At 38.6% G+C, this 22,528-nt stretch overlaps 1 protein-coding gene across 8 annotated transcripts in view; it reads left to right on the top strand.

Moving 5' to 3' along the window:
* The window catches only part of UNC13B (unc-13 homolog B), a 171,034-nt gene that overhangs the window by 77,199 nt on the left and 71,307 nt on the right, over positions 1 to 22,528 (top strand). For 5 of the 8 annotated variants that reach the window (XM_016130260.2, XM_036218388.1, XM_016130259.2 and 2 more), the window contains exons 8-10: positions 5,899 to 6,133; positions 20,017 to 20,331; positions 22,432 to 22,522. In XM_016130260.2, the coding sequence (XP_015985746.2) occupies positions 5,899 to 6,133; positions 20,017 to 20,331; positions 22,432 to 22,522 (641 nt within the window). Of the gene's footprint in view, positions 1 to 2,629; positions 2,666 to 5,898; positions 6,134 to 9,694; positions 17,852 to 20,016; positions 20,332 to 22,431; positions 22,523 to 22,528 lie in introns of all 8 variants that reach the window. The other 3 variants (XM_036218387.1, XM_016130258.2, XM_036218389.1) reach the window with 2 other exon arrangements.

The raw sequence follows: 22,528 nt of genomic DNA, 5'->3' as shown, positions 1-22,528 counted from the left end.
CTCCACACCCATATATCAGCTGCCTACCAGACATATTCATTTGAAATGTCTCATGGATACCTCAGAGTCAATATACCTAACAATGAATTCATCATCTCCTTCAACACACCCCTCTTTTGTATTTCTCTTTTCAGTGAATGATGTCATAGCTACCCTGTAGCTCAAGCTAAAAAACTTAGCCAGTGTCACATAGTTCCTATTCTCCTTACTTCCTATTTTCAGTTACTTATTAAACCCTATTGATTTTACACTGATACCTCATCAGTGTATCTACTTCTCTTCACTCCTTCTGCCTCTTCCATAGTTCAAGCCATCATCAGGTTGGTGCATTAGTCTCCTTACCAGCCTCCCTATCCTACCGACTACTGACCACACTGTAGCACACCATTCTCCTAAAATGGCAAATCTGATCCTGTCTCTTTACTTCTTAAAAGCTGTGGTAGCTCTCTATTACCCTCCAGATAATTCCAAATACCTATGATTACTAATTCACTAAGCATTATTTAGACCCTCTTTGATCAAGTTCTTTCATAACTCTGAAACCTCTCATTCAGATATGCCAGAACTGTTTTTAGTTTGTTGAACGTGCCTTTGCATGTATAATTTCCTTTTCCTGGAACGTTCCCCCCCCCCCGCCCCCTTTCTTGGTACTTATTGTCTAGAAACCTAACTGACCTCAGTAATTGTACTGGCTAACGAGATTTTTAGTGCATTTTTGGTGTGGGGAAGGAAACTTGCTTCATTAAATTGGTGTTATTTCTTTTATAATGGTACCAGGCTGAAATGAGAATAGGAAACTAGTTGTTCAGAGAGTGTAACTGTTGTTATTTTCATGAGTTATGGATGAACCCAGTAGATGGGATCAAATCATTTGTTTGATCTATCCATGCTTTAAACATTTATTGAGCACTTATTATGTATAAGAAATTGCTTTAAAAGAAAGAAAGAAAGAAAGAAAGAAAGAAAGAAAGAAAGAAAGAAAGAAAGAAAGAAAAAAGAAAAGAAAAGAAAAGAAAAGAAAAAAAATTGCTATGCATTGCTGTGGAACATTCAAAGATGTAAGGAGAGGCTTCTTTGGTTCCAGAGTTTCATTGAGAAACAGCATTGTCACTTTCCTGGAGCCATTGAGGTTGAAAGACATAATCTGAAGTTCTATGTGATCATTTTTCAGTTTTCTTTTAAAAAGAAACAAGAGAATTACCCTTAGCAGTTGCTATAACAACTGTGCCATAGCCTGGGAGAATTTTCTGTTAAACTCCCTCTCCTTCCAAGGTTAGAAGGTTAAATAAATTATTAGAATTTAAGAAGGAATTCTTTCTAAAGGATGAGAAGAAGAGATGTAGGTGATAGGGAGAAGGTAAATATATAGAAGAAAACTGACTTTCAGGGTATAGTTAAACAGCCTGTGACAAGTAGTCCCAATCTCTAGTATTGGGAGTCAGCCCAGGTACGGAAACCAGCCCACACTGGCATCATTTGATGCTTCCAGAATTTGGAGTCTTACAGCAAACTTTCAAGGGAGCCATACCCTCAGGACTCTGAGGGGTTTCAACTCAGACTTTGACAATCTCTTAGCAGGTATTAGTGCAACCGCCTACTTATTAAGAACCTATAAGGCAAGCAAAAATTGGGCAACATGACAAAACAACTAGAAATACTAACTGCTCACCATGTTCCAGGAACCTGGGCTAATTTTCTCTTATTCTTAAACAATGAGACTATGCCACTATTATTATTATTTTCATATTAAAGATGAGGAAACATGTATAATACTTTTTCAAGATCAGATAGCTAGTATGTGGCAGGGCCAGAAGAACTTAGCTTTGACTTCAATACCCATATGAAGCCAAATTACTCATTGTTTCTTGGGATAAAGGCCTATTTTTAGTGATTTCTTTGTCACATTTGTTGCTTCAAATTCAATTTGGTTATAGATAGGATTTAAATTTAATTAAAACTGAATTTTTTTATTTTGAAAAATGAGTAGAAAATGTTTTTCCTTGTCATTTACAGCTTCTATGTTTTAATGGATTTTATTAAGAATTTATAGACAATTGAGAAAAAAGTGACTACCTCTGAGCACCCAGTAGGCTACAGTATTTTATTACATATTGGAAAATGAGAAATTAAGGCCATTCTTTGGCTTTTTAACTTTTAATAGAGAGCAGCAAAATTGGACACTGAAGCTCCTAGAAAAGGGGATCACTCTCTTCCGGCAATCTCAGGGGTGTGCTTCTCGTGGGTGTATTTGGTAGGTTCAGGTTTGGTGAACATAGATAGGGAAGAGTTTATTAGAGGCAGTTCGAGTTTTCCTCATTTTGAGTAAGGAAGGGTCTTTCAGCTCCTAAATAATGTTCTGAGAGAGACCTAGGCCAGGGGAGGTTTAAAAGAGTATGGAAGCAGGAGTCTTTTGTTATCCTCTGTATAGTGAGTACTTTGTAGATTTGTCTTATGCGTAGTAGAAGGCAGATGCTCTCTACATGTTTTGTAAAATTAATGAAATACAAGCAGGGTAGGCTCAAGTAAGGCAAAGTATATAGTAATCAGTGGGATTGGGAAATGAACTTTGAATTCTTCCTAAAATTGTCTGTCACTCTTCTTCTTTGCTACCACCTGGCGGTGTTTTTAGGCCACTGGACCTATTTGGGCTGGGAAGAGCAGCAGAGTACGTAAGAATTTGAATTCCTTATAATTTTCTTGATCTTACCCTTTAACGTGTTTTATTCTGAACTATAAAGCTGGATATTCATGCATACAAGCCTATATAACTTCATTCCTTTTTCTTCCCCTACTTAAATCTCAGGAGACATTATCTGCTGAGAATGTTATATCCTTTTAGACTGTTTTCTTGAAGAGTGTGTGTATGATAAATTTCAAACCAAAGTCCTAGTTACAATCCTGACAGGATCTCCTGATTCTTCCCCAGAGACAAGTAGTACCATCAGCCTCTTCGTGTAGGAAACTTTCTTCTTTGTTCTCTTGGCTAAGGAGTACAGTGACTGGAAAGAGAAAATTTATTCTGGCGAGTTCATTGGTTTTGTGAAATGAACAAGAGGCTGAGGACATGATATGAATTTCCTTGAAGAAGCCCAGCGAGGCTGGACGCCAACTTTGTTCTAGAGGTTGGAGAGTGGGCAGCCAGTTTTTTCCAGCATGAGACACAGCCCAAGGCTGACATTAGTGGCTGTGTTACCCATCTGACAAAGGGGTTTGGTTGAGTCACGATGATTAGGTGTCTATTAGGTGCTAAGAGAGGCCAAATTTTGTCCTGTCACTAGAATTTCTCATGGAGTATGTACTTTCTGTGATTTGATTCCTGAGTATTTCTATTGGAGAACTGCTCAAAAGTAGCCTGAGAACTCAGATAACTTAAGAGTTTAACTTAAGTAGAAAACAATAAGTCATAGAAAAAAAAGTTTGAATTCTCTTTTCCTTTTTTTCTTCTGGCAGTTAAAGTTCTACCTATACTCTGGATTTAGAGATAAGGACTCTATTGACAGTACCACATACCATAGAGCCTCATTGTTCAGTATCTCATTCAATTTTGACTACCTACTCTGTGCCTATGGACCATATTTGCCCCAGATTAGATTTTTTCCCCCAGTTTACTTTTCTAGGTTTATTTTCTATCATTCTCTTCCTTATTGTTTCATGTAGTACCTTTTTTTTCTGTTTCTCTCCTTTGTCTCACTTTACTTCCTATATTTCCTTTCTCCTGTTCCCTCTTACTTTTCACATTCTTTTCCTCCACTCACAACTTCTTTCGATAGACACTTATTTCTTAATATTTGCCCCTTATTTTTTTAGTATAGAAATGTTGTCAGCCTTTAGGAAATTTTGGGTATAATCCTCCCCTTAGCCTAGGAAAACTAAAAAGCAGAGCATATTCAAGAGTAATAGGTCAGTTTTAGTGAGAAATTAACAGTCTATCCATTAAGTTTCTGGCTCTCCAGATCATGGGTTCCTATCTCTAGCTTAGCTACCCTCTCCTGGCCTCATAATGAGTAGGATTGGCTATCACTGCTCCCTCTTTGGAGACTCAGTCTTGGTCCTCTGGGTTATGTGCTAATACTTCTGCTGGAATTTAAGTAGGTTTTTTGGCTTTGTCTCCTTTGTTGCCTCTGCCTCCTCATCTGTATGCATAAATACTTCAGCACTTACTTTTTCCACACTTACTCCTTCTGTGGGTTCAGGGAGAATTAAGTCTGAAAGGCATACTGGTTTTTGTCCCTTGATTTCTAGTCTTCAGAACAGCAAATGCATCAAGATTTAAAACCAGTGTCTTCAAAGTCCTTTTCATAATGTGTGATCAGAATGTTTTGTAAGCAGAATTCTTTGTATTCCCTATTGTTTGACTAATCTTGTTTTTGCCTATTTTGAAGGTTAGCCTCTTTCTTGTACTGATTTTCCCCCTGGGGATTCTGATCACGATCTTCTTCTTATGTTCATGTGCTGCCTTAAGTTCAGATGGGAAAAGTTCATACCATCTTACCCTTACTCCCCACTATTCCCACAAGTGTTGTCTAACACTTGTTTAAATGTTTAAATTTTCTTCCTTGCTTGAAAAATCCACATGTTTGTGCTCCTTGTCTCTTTTAATGGAATTATTATCTACTAGGTTGTCTAATGTAGAAGCTAAGGGGTCATTTCCCTGTTACCTTCCATTTGTCCTCAAGTTTTATCATCTGTGTCTGGATTTTTTTCCTCCTGGTTCATCAACTCAATTTCATTTCCAGTGCATGGATACAGGTCCTTGTCTCCTTCATGAGAAACTGTAAAAGCCTAATCTTACAGTCTTCAAGAGGCTTCTATTGCCCACACTACTATCAAGATTTTTAAAAAATTACTAATATGAGGATTCCATAATCTACTAAAAGTATCTCCATTTAGAAATGGTGAATGTCCCTTTTCCTCATTGTGAGCCAAATAGGAAATTGGCAAGAAAGGAAATATGTGAATTTTTAAATTATACATATGTGGGAATGGTGTCAGAAATGGCCTCCCTCTAAAACAATCTATAAAGCACTAGTTGAGCTCCCTTTCCAAGCACAGTGTCTCACATTTTTATTTTTGCTTGGAGCAGGATTTGTAACTGTGTTCACTTAGGTCATCATTTAGTGCTGGCCTGAAAAGCAGAAATAATTCTATGACATTGGAGATGCTGGTGTTAGATAAACTTGGCTGCATCTTCAGCAAGATATCATTGGCAGTGGACGTGTTTTTTTCTTCTCTATCAGCCTACGCTTTGGATAGGAATTTTGAGCCCAGGGTGTAGGTGCTTGATAGGAATTGTTAGAAAAACCTATGTTGAAGCAAGACAATAAGACAGCTGCTGTTCTCAGCCACATCTAGAACTTTTGGCTTGACTTATAACCCTTGGCTTTGACCTTCCTGATATTCTGGAGCAGCTTCCTATGTTGGACCTATTCTTTTGGTTCAGCCATGTATTGTAAAGCCAGAAAACACCAAACCAACTTTAAACAAAAATTTCTCTTTTGTCAGAGATGGAATTTTTTTTTTCTTTTTCTCCTTTTTGATAATAGTAGACCAGAATCTATTTATGACATTTAAAAACAGATTTTCATTAGGTAGAGAAGCAAATAGCTAGAGAAGCAGAATTCCAAAGAATTCTGCATTGGGTAAATGCAACTTGGAACTCCTTTAAGAATCAGTACTAAAATTAAACCAAGCATTTTGTCTCATCTGAAAAGAAGAGAGACTTGTGGGTATTAATCGAGACAGTTCTGCACATGACTTTGAGGTCACTGGATTCATGTGCAGGTCAGCTTGTTCTTGTTCTCAAGGTCCAGGCTTGTGGCTACTTGAGTTAGAAGCAGAAAAAATTCTAAACAACTAAATGAAGCTGGGATGCTTTGATTGACTGTGCTTATTCCACAGCTTTTGAAGATCCTGATAGTGCTGTTGATGACCGAGATAGTGACTATCGCAGTGAGACAAGCAACAGCATCCCACCTCCTTACCATACGACTTGCCAGCCCAACGCTTCTGTGCACCAGTTCCCTGTGCCTGTGCGATTGCCACAGCAGCTGATACTTGAAGGCAGTTCCCGGGACTCTTGCAATGACTCTGTGCAAAGTTATGACCTCGATTACCCAGAGCGGCGGGCTCTCAGGTGGGTATTGGGAACAAAGCACTTTATTGTCCTAGTATGTGTAGGTCCCAGAATGCTACTGACATCAAGGAATTGGGCACTTTAACCTTGGGTGATAGTGGAAGTCTAGTAGTATGATGGGCCAAGTTACAGCCATTTTGCATGGATTCTTCATCTTTTTTTCTTTTCTACACATTCACATCTATACATTTCCACCAGAAGTATTTTCATTATGATCACCGATTCTCAACTGGTGAGAGCATGCCCACTTGGGGTGGATGCTTGGTAAAAACTTGCTCACTTCTTTGCCTAGCCCAGAGATTTCAATATACCCTTCACCAAGATTTAAAAAAAAGAAAATCACAGATGTTAAATGTTTGAATAATCTTTCCTACCTCAATATTTCCCTGGGAACTTACAGAAGAAAACCAATATGATTACTTCATAATAGATTCAGCACTTTTGCTGGAACTTGAAAAAATTTTTATTTTACTAATTACGTAAATATATAAAACATTTGCATGGTTAAAAAATGTTAAGGTACAATACAGCATACAGCGAAGAATTTCTTATCCATACCTTCTTTCCTCCTCTATTTTCTTCCCTTCCTCTCTCCTACTTCTTCTACCACCCTTATTTGTTTCTTACATATCCTTCCATAGACAGTTGTCATACATTTATGAGTATAAAAACAAATACATAAATATATGCTCCTCTGCCTCCCCTAACTTTAAAAAAAAATTTAAAGAGAAATAATACAGTGAACACCCATATTCACGTTGCTTAGATTCACCAGTTGTGTTAACATTCTGCCACATTTACTTTATCTCTTCTTTCTAATACACATTAATAAACACATACTTTTTTCCCAAACCATTTGAGAGTAAGTTGCAGATACCATGTTACTTCAACAGGAAGTACTTTCACATATGACTCTTAGGAAAAAGGACTTTCTCTTACGTAACCTCAACACTATAATCATACTCAAATTTAATAATGTAATATCTATAGACCATATTTAAATTTCTCCAGTTGTTTCAGTAATGTTCTGTGTGTGTGTGTGTGTGTATATATATATTTTTCCTTTTTGATCCAGGATCTAATCAGTGATCATGGTGTAACACATTTGATTTTCCTGTTTCTGTAGTCTCTTATAATCTAACAAAATTTCCTTTTTTGAGGTGGGGGGTTCTTTTAAGACACTAACATTTTTTGAAGAGTCCAATCCAGTTATTTTGAGAATGCTCCTTAATTTGGTTTTGTCTGATTGTTTCTTTATGTTTAGAGTCAGGGTAAACAGTTTTGGCAAAAACACTAAGTAGGTGATATTTCCTTCACAGTTCATCAGAAAGCACATAAAGTTACTTTGTTTCGTTATTGGTGATGTTTAGTGTGATCTCTTGTTTAAGAAGTCTGACGTATACCAATTTTTCCAATGTAAAGTTACCTTTCCCCTTTGTACTTACGGATATCTGAGGGGATACCTGAGAGTGTGTCGATATTCTCTTTCCCAACAGCCTTTAACTGATTGATTTTAATCCATTAATGATCCTTGCCTGAATCAATTATTTCATAAGATGGAGGTTAGTTTTTTTTAAAAAACCATTCCAATTTAGCTCACATTTTTGGATGCTAAAATTGACTATACCTTAGACTGATCTCATTTTTTTTGCCCATTGTAACAAATTGATGAATATTTATACTAAGCCTCAGATGATGGTCTATCTGCTAGATATCATACTGTCTCAGTTTACTATCTATCATCACTGAGTATATTTTTAATGAATTTTTTTTCATATGCCAGCCTATTGACTAACACACAGAATTCTCAGCCTTCTTAATCTGATTCTAAAAAGAAAGATGCCAGGAATCCTACTATAGTTGATTTCTATTCTTTGCTGGTTTGTTAATTAAATATTTGCATATTTTATTCATTGGATTTTAGCTGTTTATATTGTCCTACTTTAAGAAAAAACATAATAGTTAAAAAAAAAAAAAAAGGCTTTTGGCTCTTTCCCCTCTGTATTTGCAAGCATTAGATGTGCAGGCCAGCAGTAATAGTGGCACATCAACATAAATGACTACATATTCTGCTGGACAACTGCAGTTTACCTAATCATTATCCTATTATTTTCCTGGACTACAGCTATAATAAATAACACTTAGAGGAACATTAGTGATGTACTTTAATTTGCAATTTTTTTTTCCTAAAATGAGTCCAGAATAATGGAAATGTATGTAAGTTATGTAAAAACACATAATTTGAGGTTTGACAGTAGAGTTGGACTTTGTTAGATATTATATAGCTAAAGCATCTAGTGTTAAGAGGTGTCATGAGCATGCCAGTCTCACTCTTGAAGACTTTTAGTTTCTAAGTGACTACTTTGATCTTGTTTCTGTTTTCTAAATAAATACTATTGGATGTTAGATCTGTAAAAGAACACATTGAGATGGCAAGCTCCTAGTCTGCAGGCCCTCTCAACACCCCAACCTCAGTACATGGAAAGCAGGCAGTCTCTAAACTAACTGAAAGAAAGGTCAGCTGTCTTCTGTACTCATTAACTTAAGTTGAGCATGTGGCTTCTGACGTCGTAATCGGTATAGCTAAAGATTTTCATTTTACTATAATCCTCAATATATATAGTCTTAGATTTTACAAACAGCAAATTTTAATGCTTTAGATAATTTGTCCCTTTTGGTACTGTAACACGATTTGACCTCTGATAGTCAAGATTTTTATAATGTATAAATTTTTTCTTTTTAAAAGAAATGTGTTTAACCCTATTCTTGGCTACTGCTTCAAATATAACTTCCAGCAAGTTAACAGTTTGGCTGCTTTTCAGACTCAAATTCATCATCAAATTTAGAGTTCTTGAAATCCCTTGATCTATTTTCGTGGAACACTTAACAGTCCTTAACTTTGGCATTGTAAATACATTATAAATATTGATGAAACATGTTCATTTTGTTTGTTTCTTTTTTAAAAAAATGAAAGGATCCTTAAAAGCTCATGGTAGCAAGCGAAGTATTTTAAAGTAGTTGCTATAGCTGTTCTTTTTCTGATGTGGAAAATACTATTTGACTACATTGCTATGATGTTAATTTAAGAACATGTGAATTTCTTTATATTTTTTCAGTCTGAATGGTTTTTATCAAATTGACGACTTTACTAATTCTAGTTTTCTCGTTGAATGTGCACTAAATCTTATATTTGTTTTTTCCTTTTCCCTGTTTTTCCTTTTTTCTTTGCCTTACTGTTCCTTCACTTTTATCCTGTAATATCAGGCAAGGCTTGCAGGGTAAAAATGACAGAATTAGAATTATTTCAGCTTTTTCTGATGCTGACTCTGAAGAACAAGAAGGTGTATGTGAGGAGATAGAGGGGAAAATATCACAAGAGTTTATAGAAAACAGTAACATGAAAGAAGCAGAGGTAAAAGAAATTAGAACTCTTTCAAAAAGTGATAATTACTGTAGCCAACAAATACAACCAAAGTACAAAAATTGGAAAAAGATACCATCTCAAAGCCAAGAAACAGAGTTCTCTACTGCCTTTAATTTTGACACATCTGTTTGCTCTAGATATCCTCAGAAATATGATACAATAGATAGGAGAAGGAAAAAGAAACCCTTATACAGTCATTTTGAAGACAGCAAAAGAAGACAATATAATGATAGGTTAGGAACTAAGACTGACTTCAAAAGTACATATTCTAGTAGTGAATATTGTAACTGTTGCCACATTGAAAAGAAGAAACAAAATTACTCAGTTTTGCACCCTTACAAAAGTGGATTTGTGGTCAAGAATGGCACATGGCAAACTAATTTGGAAAGTCATGGGTATGATCTTCCTGGTTCTTTTAAGAACTGTGAAAAGTCATCTGGCTTAAGCCAGAATGTCACTAATTTCATTCCATTGGATATTCTTGGAGATTCTCCTAGCAGTACTTCTGATGAACTTCTGGAGTCCCCTTCTTCTGATAAGCAGGAAGGGTTACTATTACCAACATGCCATCCATCCAATGCCCATCATAGTGGAGGCTTTCCTAAAAAATATTATGTAGCAAATCCAGCATTTCCATTACAAAGGATGAATTGTGAGGCAAACACACTTGGAGATCTGTCCGGGTGCCCCATAGAAGAGATAACCCTTTCTTCTGTCGAGGAACCCAAGGAGGACTATATCGATACAATGGGTGAACTTCAGTGTTTTGTAGAAACAGTGTCAGAATATTTAGCAGAGAAAGAAGAGGAGATTAATAAATTTGGTTCCCTTTCAAAAACTAAAAAAACACCTGAACACAATAGTACTGTTGATTGTGCAGAAGAGAATGTGCATGGGGATCAAATACCACCTATAACTGTTGTCAAGAATGACAAGGACAAGGCCATCTCTTTCCCTGAACTGAATGGAGTGAAATGTGCTGTTGGTTCTTTGTTCAGTTCACTCACAGAAAAGGTGGGCTCAGGCACAAGGCATCTAACCACCTCTGTGGAAAAACTGGTTTCTTTTGTTCCAGAGAAAACAGATTCTTTTAGTCAAATAGAGCCAATTAATTCGGGATCTAAACCCAGAGGCAAGTCAGTATTGGAGAAGAAGGATCTTTCCATTCAATCTTCATTATCTTCTCAAATAGTTGATAATAAGGATTTTGGCAAACATGACACAACCCCTGAAAATGAGCACACAGGCAGTAAAAGTGAAAGTTTAAGCTTTCAGGATGCAACAGAAACTATTGGAATTCACTCAGCTCCACAGAGCCAGAGTTCAGTTATAAAGTCTGTTTTCAGCATGCTGACTCCATTAAAGAGCTTTTTGGAAAAGGACGAAACCAAAAACGATGATAATAAGCACAAGCCAACAAGAAAGGAAAGCTTCACTGGGTGTGGTTCAGAGTCAGATCAAAGGGAAGACACCCGTGGCAATGACAGTAGCATTGGCACTTTAGATAGGGGTAATGGAGAAACTACGGGTTTGTCCCAAATGCCCACAAGTGAGGATTTGTTGTCTTCTCAAGTGGCCAATGAGCCTTCAAACTTAGCTAGTTCTGCATGTAAGAAAGATGATATTGAGGAAAGAAAACCCTATACAGACCTTTCTTTGTTACCAGATGAACCAAAAGTATGTGCCAGAAGTACTCTAGAACATCCTTGTGTTGCTGGCAGTAGAACTGCAAATAAAGAGTCTTCTTTGAAGCCATTAGAGGGGGACAACATTACTGGTGATGATGATTTCCTTGAGCCACTCAGAAAATCCTTTAGCCAGTTTTTGCTCACTTCCCCTGCAACCAGTTCAGAGGGAACTTTGTCAGAAGCTAAGAAAACTCATCAGTTGGAGGAAGATGGATGGGGAAGGGGCCTTAAGAAAGATAGACATTCCTTTTCCTTTAGTGGAAAACTACATATTCCATTTTTAAAAAATCTTAGTCATTCTGAAAAGCAGGAGGATTTAAGAGAGAAAGGAAGCATTTTTCATTTGTTTAAATTTCCTTTCACTGACAGCCATGTCATTGTCAATGACCAGAGTTTTCATGGCTCAGAAGTAGCCATTGATGAAGAGATCCAAAGAAACTGCCACAAAAATGCCACACTTAGTTCAGTAAAATCTAGTTCTCTTCCAAATATTCATAATAATCTAGGGAAACTTGATGATACAGAGACATTTAATAAGAATGGCCAAATAAATTATACTGAAAATGTCACACTCAATGAAATAAAGTCTGATTCAGTTCCAAATATTAAAGATGATCTTGGGAAATTTGGGAGTAAAAAGAAATTAAATTCAAGTGACCACATAGCAGTAGAGAACTGTGAAAAAGATTCTTTTGTCATCCCTGGAGTTGTGCCCAAAGCTTCTGATTCTTCAGGAGAAAGTAAGACTCTTGCAGAAGTGACATCTTTAATAGTATCAGACTCTTCATTAACATTGACTTCTACCATTTCAAAAGCCACCTTGGTTAATGAAATTAGTGAAGACAAACTTGTAGATAATGCTTCCAAGAAAAGAACCCAAGGAGGCCTCCTTTCTGGCCTGTTTAACAGGTTCTCTTCTCTTGAAAACATGTCTAGTCCACAAGAATTAAATTTGAAAAATGATGACTCTCATCACAGGAATAATACTCCAAGCTTACTCTCTGGAATATTCAACTTGATATCCAACAGTAGTATGACTGATTGTAAACCAGATGAAGCAAAGTCTGTGTCTTTAGTTGACACGAAGAATTTGAGTGGAAATAAGCATTTATCCGTGGATGAGATTTCTGTTACTTCATGTGTGACTTCTGAGAAGCAGAGGTACCATTTTGAAAAACAAGAAACTTCTAGCTTCATAAAAAGTTTCTTATCTTTACCTAAAGAAAACATACCAGTATCTGATGCTAGGGTTAATAATCATCATTGCCCTTCTAAATGGAAAAACCAGCAATGTGAAGAACATTGCCCCTCTTCTGAGAACAGTGTACTTCACTGTGCTCCAAGCACTCAGCAGGACCTCTTAGAGAACACTTTGGCTAAGAGGCCAACACCACACCATGTTCTTGAGGCAAACCTATATAAAAATTCAAACAAGTTAAATCCACCTATACTAAATACTAACATTCTTAATAAATCAAACCACCATCAAGCTTTTGAAGAGATGAACAATCATTTTTGTTATGAATGGGAATCTGATATAAAAGATTTCCCTAAAAATTCCAGGAAACTTCAGCCTGTTTATTATATGTTGAATCAAAATATATTTTCATCAGCTGATGTTTTTTTGTGGCCTGACTCAGAAAACCCAGCAACAAGTTTTTGCCAAAAAGATCAAAATGCAAATATCTTGGAGTGGAGAACAAATTCACACAGTGTCATTTGGTGTGACTTACCATATGAATCATTCGACCAGTTTGCATTTAATGAAGATTACTTATTAAGAGGTGATATGTGGGCAGCTAACTCATTATATGGAAATTCTTGTCATCTTCCGATTAATGAGACTAAGAATTCACTAGAAGAATTGCCCATTGACTTAAGTTGTTCTTCAAGTTATGCGAAGACTACATGCCCAATAGTTGATCACAACTCATTAAGAATGGATGAAAACTTTGTTTTATCAGGTGTTGGTTATGAATACCAAGAATGGTTGTCATATCTTGAAAATGGAGTGTGGTGGCCATCAGAGGATGGAAAGTATGGCTATTATATGTTCCATGATGGTCAATATATCTATTCTCTTCTTACTGATTCTACTGGGCAGTATGCATATATATTTATACCTCATTGTTCTTATCAAGAGTATTTGAATTGTGATTTACAGACAAATGATCTATCAAGTATTATATTGGATGACAGCATTATTTCTGGTGGTAACAGTTTTGAAGTGTTTGGCAAGGAAGATGAATGGTATGTTGAAGAGGAACCAGTTGATTACCCTCTTGATTTATCTATAGTTTTGCCAAGAAGAGAGAGACCAGTGTATCTAAATTTGGGAACCTTTTCAGAAGTACTGGAAGAGTCAAGTTATGGTCAAAAGGATCAGCCATTAGATTTTTCAGGCTATAGTTCTCAAACATTTAAAGGAGATTTTAGATCTTTTGAAGAAAGGCCTCATGGTTCTGAAGACTTGGAATGTGTATTGGATCTCAGAAATCAGCCCCAAAGTATTGGCAATCGTGAATTAATTAAATATCAAATTATAGAAGGAGATAAGTACCAGCCTGTAATTAAGGATTCATTAGTTCACCTTTCCAGTTTTCATTGGCTTCAGTCTTCTGAAGAAGGTGCCTCTTTGGTTCATTTTGAGAATATGACTAACAGCCCACAGCAAACAGATGAGATGTCATCATTGAACAAAGCGACTTCATTATTTTCTGCTTTGGGTGCTCTGGTTGGGAGCACTTTGAATTTTGATAAGAATGAATCTTTAGAGTCTTTGACCACAAAGAAAAAGGATCAGCAGTCAAACATAGCAGAGCCCACAAATGATGGTCTTCAATCATTCATCTTGAGTAAGCAACCAGAGAGTAACTCCAAAAATGTGGAGGGAAGTCTTAAGAAGGACTCAGAAAGACAAATAGTATCTGATGCCCAGCAACCAGAATTTACTAAAAATGCGAAGCAAGAATTCCCTCTAAATAAAAGCACTCATGTGAAAAAGCAAAGTTTGTTGAAATCTGTTTTTGAGGTAAGCCAAAGAATTCCTCAGGCTAAATTAGATATAGGAGATGATGAAATCATTACAGCTGACTCTGTTTCAGTTCCTGTTGCATCACAGTTTAGTAAGGATGAACACAAGAATTGTGAGCTTCCCCAAGACCAGTCTTCCACAGAGCCTGAGAGAACAATTTTTAAAAGTGCATTGAAATTCTTTGGTCGGGGAGAAGACTCTTCAGTAAGTGCAACAGCAAATGAAAAACAGGCATCTGGATTTTTGAACCTCTTTAAAACCCAGGTGAATAAAGAAGGATCACCAGACTTAGAAAAGAGTGGTGATAAAAATAGAAAGATAACATCTCAGGAAAAGAATGAATCTTCTGGTGTTTCAAATTTTTTTGGTACCCTTGGAGATTTCTTTAAAACCAATGTATCTCTTACACAGACAACTGAAAATATGTCTGTTTCTTCAGTGACTAATAAGAATGAAGTCAAGTCAAGTCCTAATCTCACACAGCCAACCAGTCAGGATATTAGGAACTTTCCTGCTGCACCAGTTTCCTCTAAAGGGAAGGTTCGAGTTAGAAGTCTGAATAAGCAGACTACTATTGATGATAGTGAGCTAAAGGAACCATCAACTAGGGAGATCCAGGGTGATAATTTGACTGACAAAGAGGTACCCTTCAGAGACCACCTAATGCAGCAGTCACCAAATCCATCCTCAGCAAGTTGTCTCACAGAGTCTTCAAGAGATTCCTCAGTTGAAACTAGTGGTGTGTCTACAGTGACAGAAGTTTCAAGAAGTAATAACATATCTTCTGATGTTCTGAGCAGAAGCAATTCAAATGAACGAAATAATTTTTCTGACAAAGACTGGAGTTTTTCAACTGCCACAACACCTTCATCCCATTCATCCCATTCAGAGTTGCCAACCAGAAAGAGTATATTTTCTTTCCTGACTAGATCCGAAAAATCTGAGAACAGAGCCTCTGATACTCTACCAAGGACCAAATCTCAAGCAGAAGGGCTATTCACACTTCCTTCCTTTTTTCCCACTACTAATTCAAGCATCAAGAAGGATACCTCTCATAATAGATCCTTTAGTTTCTTTGGCTTATCCTTTTTGGATGAAAAACAGCAGAATCCTGGGGAAAAACACAGCTTTTCAACTGTTGCTCCAGTGACTGACCAGCCCTGTAAGAAGCCCAGTGTTTTTGTAGACATGGGTGGCCCAATGACTAGAGAAGGTTCGAATGGCAATAGAGATAGCATGGTCCAGGAGGTAGTTCATGAACAGAAAATGACTTCTTGTGTTTCCATTAGCAACACCATTGAAGGTACATCTCTTGAAGACGAGCTCAATGTAGGGAAGGACTATCAGGGAAAACTTGGTTCCAGTAATGGATCAGGGGTATCTTTAGCAGATTTCCAGATGAATCAGCTACAAAAAGACATTGTACCTCATTCACCAGGGTTTCAGACACAGACTGAAACACTTGTCATTGGTCTGGAGACCCAGGGGGTAGCTCCTCATGAAGAGGAGGATTTTATACAGGAAGCCTTCCCTAGTGGCTCACTGACCAAGTCTTTTTCACATGATAGCCATTTGATTGAAAAGCTCAACAATTTAGACACTTGTACTAACCACCATCAGAATGAACGATTTGCTAGTGACTCACTGAACTTGCCATTAGAAAAGGCCCCTGATGAGGTTTTAACACAGACCCTGGAGCCAGCCTCTTCCTCTGCAGAGCTGAGGTGTGCAGGGCACCTCCAGAGTCAAGACACAGATAAAGAGGAAGACAGATCAGTGTTGGGCTCTTCAGTAGAAATGCTTTCAGGTTTTGTGACCAAAGTGAAATCTCTCTCTGGGAGCTTAATTGAACCTCCCAAAACCTTTTCTGGATTTTTCTCTTCTCCTAAACCTGCAAAGAAAAACTCCTTTTTCTCTTTCTCTTCTGGTGCATCATCTCAGCCACTCAAAGGTGAGTTATTTGGAATTTTCAGAAGTCCCAAACCAGAGGCATACAAACAAGAATCACCTACCTCAGCTACTGCATGGCTTCAAAATGGTAGTTCCGGAGATGCTGTAGGATCAGTACCTCCAGAAAATATGCAGAGAGAAGCTGCTTCTGCAGCATTCAATGCAGAATCTATTCTCAGTGACTGTAGAATGACTGTGGTTAGTACAAAATCAGACTTGGAGACCGTGACAGATGATTCTAAACTAACAACTAAAATGGAAGACAGTACTATTCCTGATAGTACTTTGACAGATGATTCTAAACTAAAAACTGAAATGGAAAACAGTAATATTCCTGACAATGCCTTGACAGATGATCCTAAACTAACAACCGAAATGGAAAACAGTAATATTCCTGACAATATTCCAGAACCCCAGCATTCTGAAACAATCGTAGCTACATCTTCTGTCTCAGAGGATGATACTGGGCAGAGAGTATTGTCTTTGAGTGATGAAGGAGACATGGGGGTGTTGCAGGGCACAGACACAGAGACATCATTCGAGGCAGAGCATATTTCATTGCCAACACAGTTGTATCCAGATCCAACCTGCGTTGTCAAAGAGCTTCCTCCTCCAGTTCAGCCATCTCTTCCTCTTGAGCCAAAGCCAGCTATGCAATCTGCTTCCACAAACCAAGATTTCTTGGAGCTACAGGAAACTAGTTCACTAGAAACCAATACTACTATACTATTCAACAAGGCAAATTCACTCGGCCAGAGTGCCACACTGGAAACCCAAGGTTCCCTTTCTCACCCTCTGCTGGAGGAACCTGTGCTTTGTGCTAAAGAAAGTTATGGAATACTTGATGCCCAGAAAGATCCACCTGCAGTCCCTCAGGGAACAGAGCAGCCAAGACCACATTTTGAGATCCCAAACATGACCAACTGGCCAAAGCTTCGTTTCCCATCCTCTGCTACTGACTATGGGAAACCACTGAGCTCTTTCTTTTCCCCACCTTCTTCCTCTGGCAATAGAGCAGCAGAGACTGGTTTAGTGTCCAGTTTTAAGAAGCTGTCAACTCTGTTTGAGGGTGGCATTGAAGGGAAAGGAAGTGTAGTAGCAAGTGATTCCAAACTAAAGTTTGGAAAGCTGGATCTTTTATTCCCATGGCCAAAAGAAAACAAAGGGGGCCCTGAACAAGTGCCTGCAGAATCCTCCTCTCCAGTTTTGGTTATCAGCAGTGATCAGGATCTTAACTCCAGTGGGGCTGACGAAACTTTGGAATCTTCTCCAGTGTCTGGGGTCAGTGCTGAGCCAGCTAAGGTCTTGCCTCAGCCCTCTGCAACCCCTGAGCAACTGGAGGTCAAGCCAGGTATATGTACTCATGGACTTTCAGGGCCTGGAGAAGTGGAAAACCAGCAAGAAACTCCACCATTCGCAGAACACTGTAGTACCAGAGGCAACCTCTCTGGCTCCACCTGTCCTTCAGGGAGTCATGAAGAAGAGCACTGCCTTGTCTCCGAGCTACTTCACCAGCCAGAAACACAAGAAGAGGAGGCGGCGCTTGCTAACACTGACTCTGTTTCAAATGTAAAGCAGCCAGTTACTCTGCATGGCATCACGGAACCAAAGAGCAACAAAAGGCCTGTTCTCAACTAGAGCATCATAAATGATTTTAAGGAATTGGCCATTTATGATGCAATGACTTAGTGATAGATTAGTCATAGCCTGCTTTTTATCCTTTCTGTGTCTTTCCTAGCACCTGAGCCTCATGTTAATTAGAGGTTAAGTAACAAGAAGTAATGTGTGGGTCTTTTCATCCTCTCCCTTCTCTCTAGTGCCAAATATAATTTATTTATTGGAACAAGGAGCTCCCTGCTGAAAGGAAAGGCTGGGCCCTGAGATTTACTCACTCTGGTTTGCTCTGCCTTATGTAACATGAAATGGAGAAAGTGGGAGGCGGGGCAGGAAGAGACAGCAAGTTGTTGAGTGGCAAATATTAATTACAACCACATGATAGACTTCCTTGGGCCTTCAGCACTTAAATATGCAGTAGTTGGAGAGACACCCACTTTGCTTTGTTTTTCCAAGTCTTCTAAGATGCTTTCTCCAGTGGCAGTGAGGGTATTAAGTAAAATACAAAATGCAAAGGATGGCTTGGGATTACCTATATTCTACATCCTATTCCACATGGATTTGCATAACTTCTTCCAGTCTGCCTTTTACTACCCTTTAACCTGGTGTCTGATAAGTGCTTTCAGTAAAGTCTCACAGGAGCTCATGGCAATTGTTTGCTCCAGTTATTTAGTCTGGAACATTATGCAGTATCCATCTGCAAAGAGTACTATTATTTCTCCTAAGAATAAGCATCATACAGTGCAGTAAGAATCCTGCCTTGACCTCTGACCGCTGGCCCAAGCCTGTCCAAAGGGACTCATCAGGGCTTGAGAGAGAGAGAGAGAGAGAGAGAGAGAGAGAGAGAGAGAGAGAGAGAGAGAATGTGTGTGTATACACAGGTATTGGGAACTACTCCAAATAGTGACCTGGTACCTGTCCTGCTGCTATAGGATGAAGGATCAGAAATCAGCCTGAAAATACTAAGTAATTGGGAGGAACCATAGAGAAAAAAACATCACTGGAAAACAACAATGATTTTCTTCATCTGGCCAAGAGTAAACATAAGCCCTTTAGTTAAAGGCTTGACCCTCTGGCAAGGAAATTCCTGTCCTTTTGCATGGAGGCTTTCCAGCAGGATACCCAGAAGTAAAATGAGGGCCTTTGACTTGTGATGGAACTATCCAAACTGGCTGGGATAGATCTTATAGATCACTCCCAAGTCCCTCTGTCTTGAATAAGACTGAATTCCTTAGATTCAGTATATGACTCAAGGGAGTAACTTCTGGAGACTGCTCTACTTTCTGGTCACAATTCATTACCACTTCCTCTGCTACAGCTACTATCATAGCAGGGGAACTAATTACCCCTTCTGGGTATGGGAATTCAGGTGATTGAGAGAGGATTAGCCTGGCAGAAATGTATCAATATGGCCCTGACCCAGATCCTGGAATTGGACTTTGTCCGCTTTATTGAAAACAGCTATGTCCTGAGAGCAATTCAGTTACAGATGGGCATGTTTATCTTTAGGACACTCCCTAGGCTGCCAGGGATATCATTGTAACATTCATGAGATGGTCGATGAGATTCCATGAGGGATTTCTTACTTCTAGTCTCCATCTCCAGATGGCTTTACCACCTCATCATGCAGATAGATACTTGAGAGGTAATTGAAGAACATGTTTACCACTCTCCTTTGCTCATCCTAAAGAATAGGCATTCACATTTACAATAGTAGAGGAAGGAAAGGGAATCCCAATTTAATCGGTACTAGAAAAAGGGAATAGAGTTCATCCATTTTATTATGCGGAAATTAGAAAACTTTAATCACAGCCACTGGACAAGTTTCTTTAGAAGTCTGAGTAAATAATTTTTTGCATAAACAACAGACTGTTTTAATCTTAATCTATGAACATGTATCACATTAAGATAAAGTATTCTTCAAAGTCAGTTGCAGAGTTGGGGTTAAGTGCTGTTGGAGAACCCAGCATGTGTTTTTTTTTTCCCTGTTGTGACTCTGCTGAGTAGAGACTAGTTCTTCTAGATTGTAAAATTTCGTCTTTTTTTCCAAGGAACCCCCTGTCTGTGATTCTTGCCACTGCTAAGATTATTATTTCCTAGATTAATTCATTACTTTCGCCCTGGCCCTTCGTTTGCATTTATTTACACATCTGTCTTCCTTTCATTCTCACAGCCCTACCAGCAGTAGTAGGTATGGCTCCTCCTGTAATGTGAGCCAAGGAAGCTCTCAGCTGAGTGAACTAGACCAGTGTCATGAACAAGATGATGACCATCGGGAGAGGGCCTCGATTCATTCCTGCCACAGCTCTGGCAGCTTATCCAGAGATGGCCAAACGGGTTTTGGAGAACAAGAGAAAGGCTTGGAGGTGACGGGTGAAGAAGAGAAGGGGAGAGCATGTGAACTCAAGGAGATGAAAGAAGATGTCACAACCCATCCTCCCCCAGATCTGGTGCTACAAAAAGACCACTTCCTAGGCCTCCAGGAGAGGTAGGTGGTGGCTGTTTTGAGGAGCTCACATGGTTTCCTCAGTACCTGCCTTGTGATATTGCTGAATATAAGTGCTTTGCATTTTTTACCCCACAGCTGGGTGTTGGAGGTGGTCAAAGTACTGAAGCCTAGCTCTACACTGCTTTCTTTGTTTTTTGGTATAATTCCCAAGATATTTTGAAGATCCCTGAAGAGTACTTGGCTTCTTTGTAGTTAGTCCCAGCATACCAGGCCTTCTTGAGTCTGCAGTCCTTGGCTTACTAGTTGACCCCACATATGGCAGCCTCTGAGTCTGGAACTGACCTGAGCCCTGCAGATTATTTCATTCAAAGGAGCTGCTTTGAAAGAAATAGGCTTTTCAATCTATTAATGTTTAAAATTCTTTTATGAACATTGCTTTTTTGTTTGTTTGTTTGTTTGTTTTAATTTTTTCCTGGCTGGGGAAACCAGGACAGAATTAAGAAAAAATTGGCCAGGAAGCCAGATCTAACCTACTTCTCAGCCTTCACAGAGCCTAGAAGCATATCTCGTGATTGGTAACCAGAAGAAAAAATTTAAACGTGTCCTTTTAAACCGTCTTATAATGAAAGTATAGATTTTGATTGTTATTATAGAGCTAAATTGGTCAGTAGAGTTGCCAATAGGTTGGGGCAGAGCAGAGTTTCTCAGTCTTGGCACTGTTGACATTTTGGGCCAGATAACTCTTTGTTATGGGAAGCTATTGTATGCACTGTAGGATATTTGGTAGTATCCCTGGCCTGTACACACTAGATGCCAGTAGCAACCCTCAGTTGTGACAACCAAAAATGTCTCTAGATATTGTCAGATTTCCCCTACAGGACAAAACTTCTCCCAGTTAAAGCCACTGGAGTAGGGAGATAAGGGCTAGATGTGACTTAGATTTTCAAATTTTAAGGCCTAATAGTAAAGTCTCTCAGTGAAAGATCAGAGCAGTGAATGCCGATTACGTGGTAAAGGTTAGGGAATGGTTGGTGTGTCTACACCACGGAAGGTGTAAACATATTTTCTCTTCTTATTTTTTCCTGACCTTTGGTCATCTCTGGTGGCTCTTCTAATAGACAATAAATCCAGGCAATAGCTCTGGGTCAGATTTATTACTGGATTGACGAATCCCTGAAAGATGGCTCTCTGTAGACTTTAGACTTGACAGATAATGTTGTCTGGGTAGAGTTCTTGGTAGAGCAGAAGTGCCCAGCACAAGTATTTGTCCTTTCCTACTGGTCGTGTCCTCTTAAATCCTAGCCGTGCAAGTGAACTTGAGTTCTGCCTTAGCCAGAAGTGCCTTCAAATGTTTTAAACAGTAGACTCAGATGGTATTAGAGCCCAGAGTACATATTTTTCGTGTGTAGATGGTGGACACTTGTTTGCTGCCTTGGAAGTAGATCCCAATGGGAGATAGGAGGATAGGAGAAGCATTATCACTGAGAATCAACCATTATTCCACAGTTAAGAACCTAGTGATGATTAGTTCTAATACAGAGTAGTATTTATCTCTCAAAGATACTTTATTATATTTATTGCTCGTTTCACTGAGGATGTTCTTGAGGCAGCTCAAGGAATAAGATCATCGCAGAAAAAGGGCTGTGCTTTTTTTTTTTTTTAGTACTTCCAAAATACTTAGTAGAGCAGGAAGACTTTGCAGGAACTAAATTCTGCCCTAAGGATGCTATGTCGGATCCTCAAGGGAGACTGGTGGGCTTGAGAGGTGAGGTGAGGTGAGAGAGTTACTCTAAACCTTTCTGCATAGTTTTAATTCTAGACACTAATTTAGGGCCCTTGCCATTATTTCTAGCATCCTGATCCTGACTGTCCCAGTGAGCTGCCTCATTGGGTGAGTGGAAGAAAAAGGGGGAAGGAAGAGATGGAACAGATGAAAAGCTAAAAGGAGTTATCATTTTAGAGGGGAATTTTTTTCACATTGGATATTCATGATGATGCTGTTTTAGTGGCCTGAATCACTAAACAAGTATAGGCATAAATATAAACCATTTTATTTTAGATATTTGACAGTTTTGCCTTGAGCACTGTTACCTTGTTGTCTGGGATATTTTAAAGGAACATTCTTTTCTTTGTTACAAGTTTTCCTGAGGAGAATGCTTCTTCACCATTTACCCAAGCCAGAGCACACTGGATCCGAGCAGTTACCAAGGTTCGACTCCAGCTGCAAGAGGTAGGA

The sequence above is a fragment of the Rousettus aegyptiacus genome, unplaced genomic scaffold (genome assembly GCF_014176215.1).
Source record: "Rousettus aegyptiacus isolate mRouAeg1 unplaced genomic scaffold, mRouAeg1.p scaffold_m13_p_3, whole genome shotgun sequence".
NCBI classification, from domain to species: domain Eukaryota; kingdom Metazoa; phylum Chordata; class Mammalia; order Chiroptera; family Pteropodidae; genus Rousettus; species Rousettus aegyptiacus.
The sequence above is the reverse complement of the archived record's forward strand: the minus strand, read 5'-3'. Positions and strand labels throughout refer to the sequence as shown.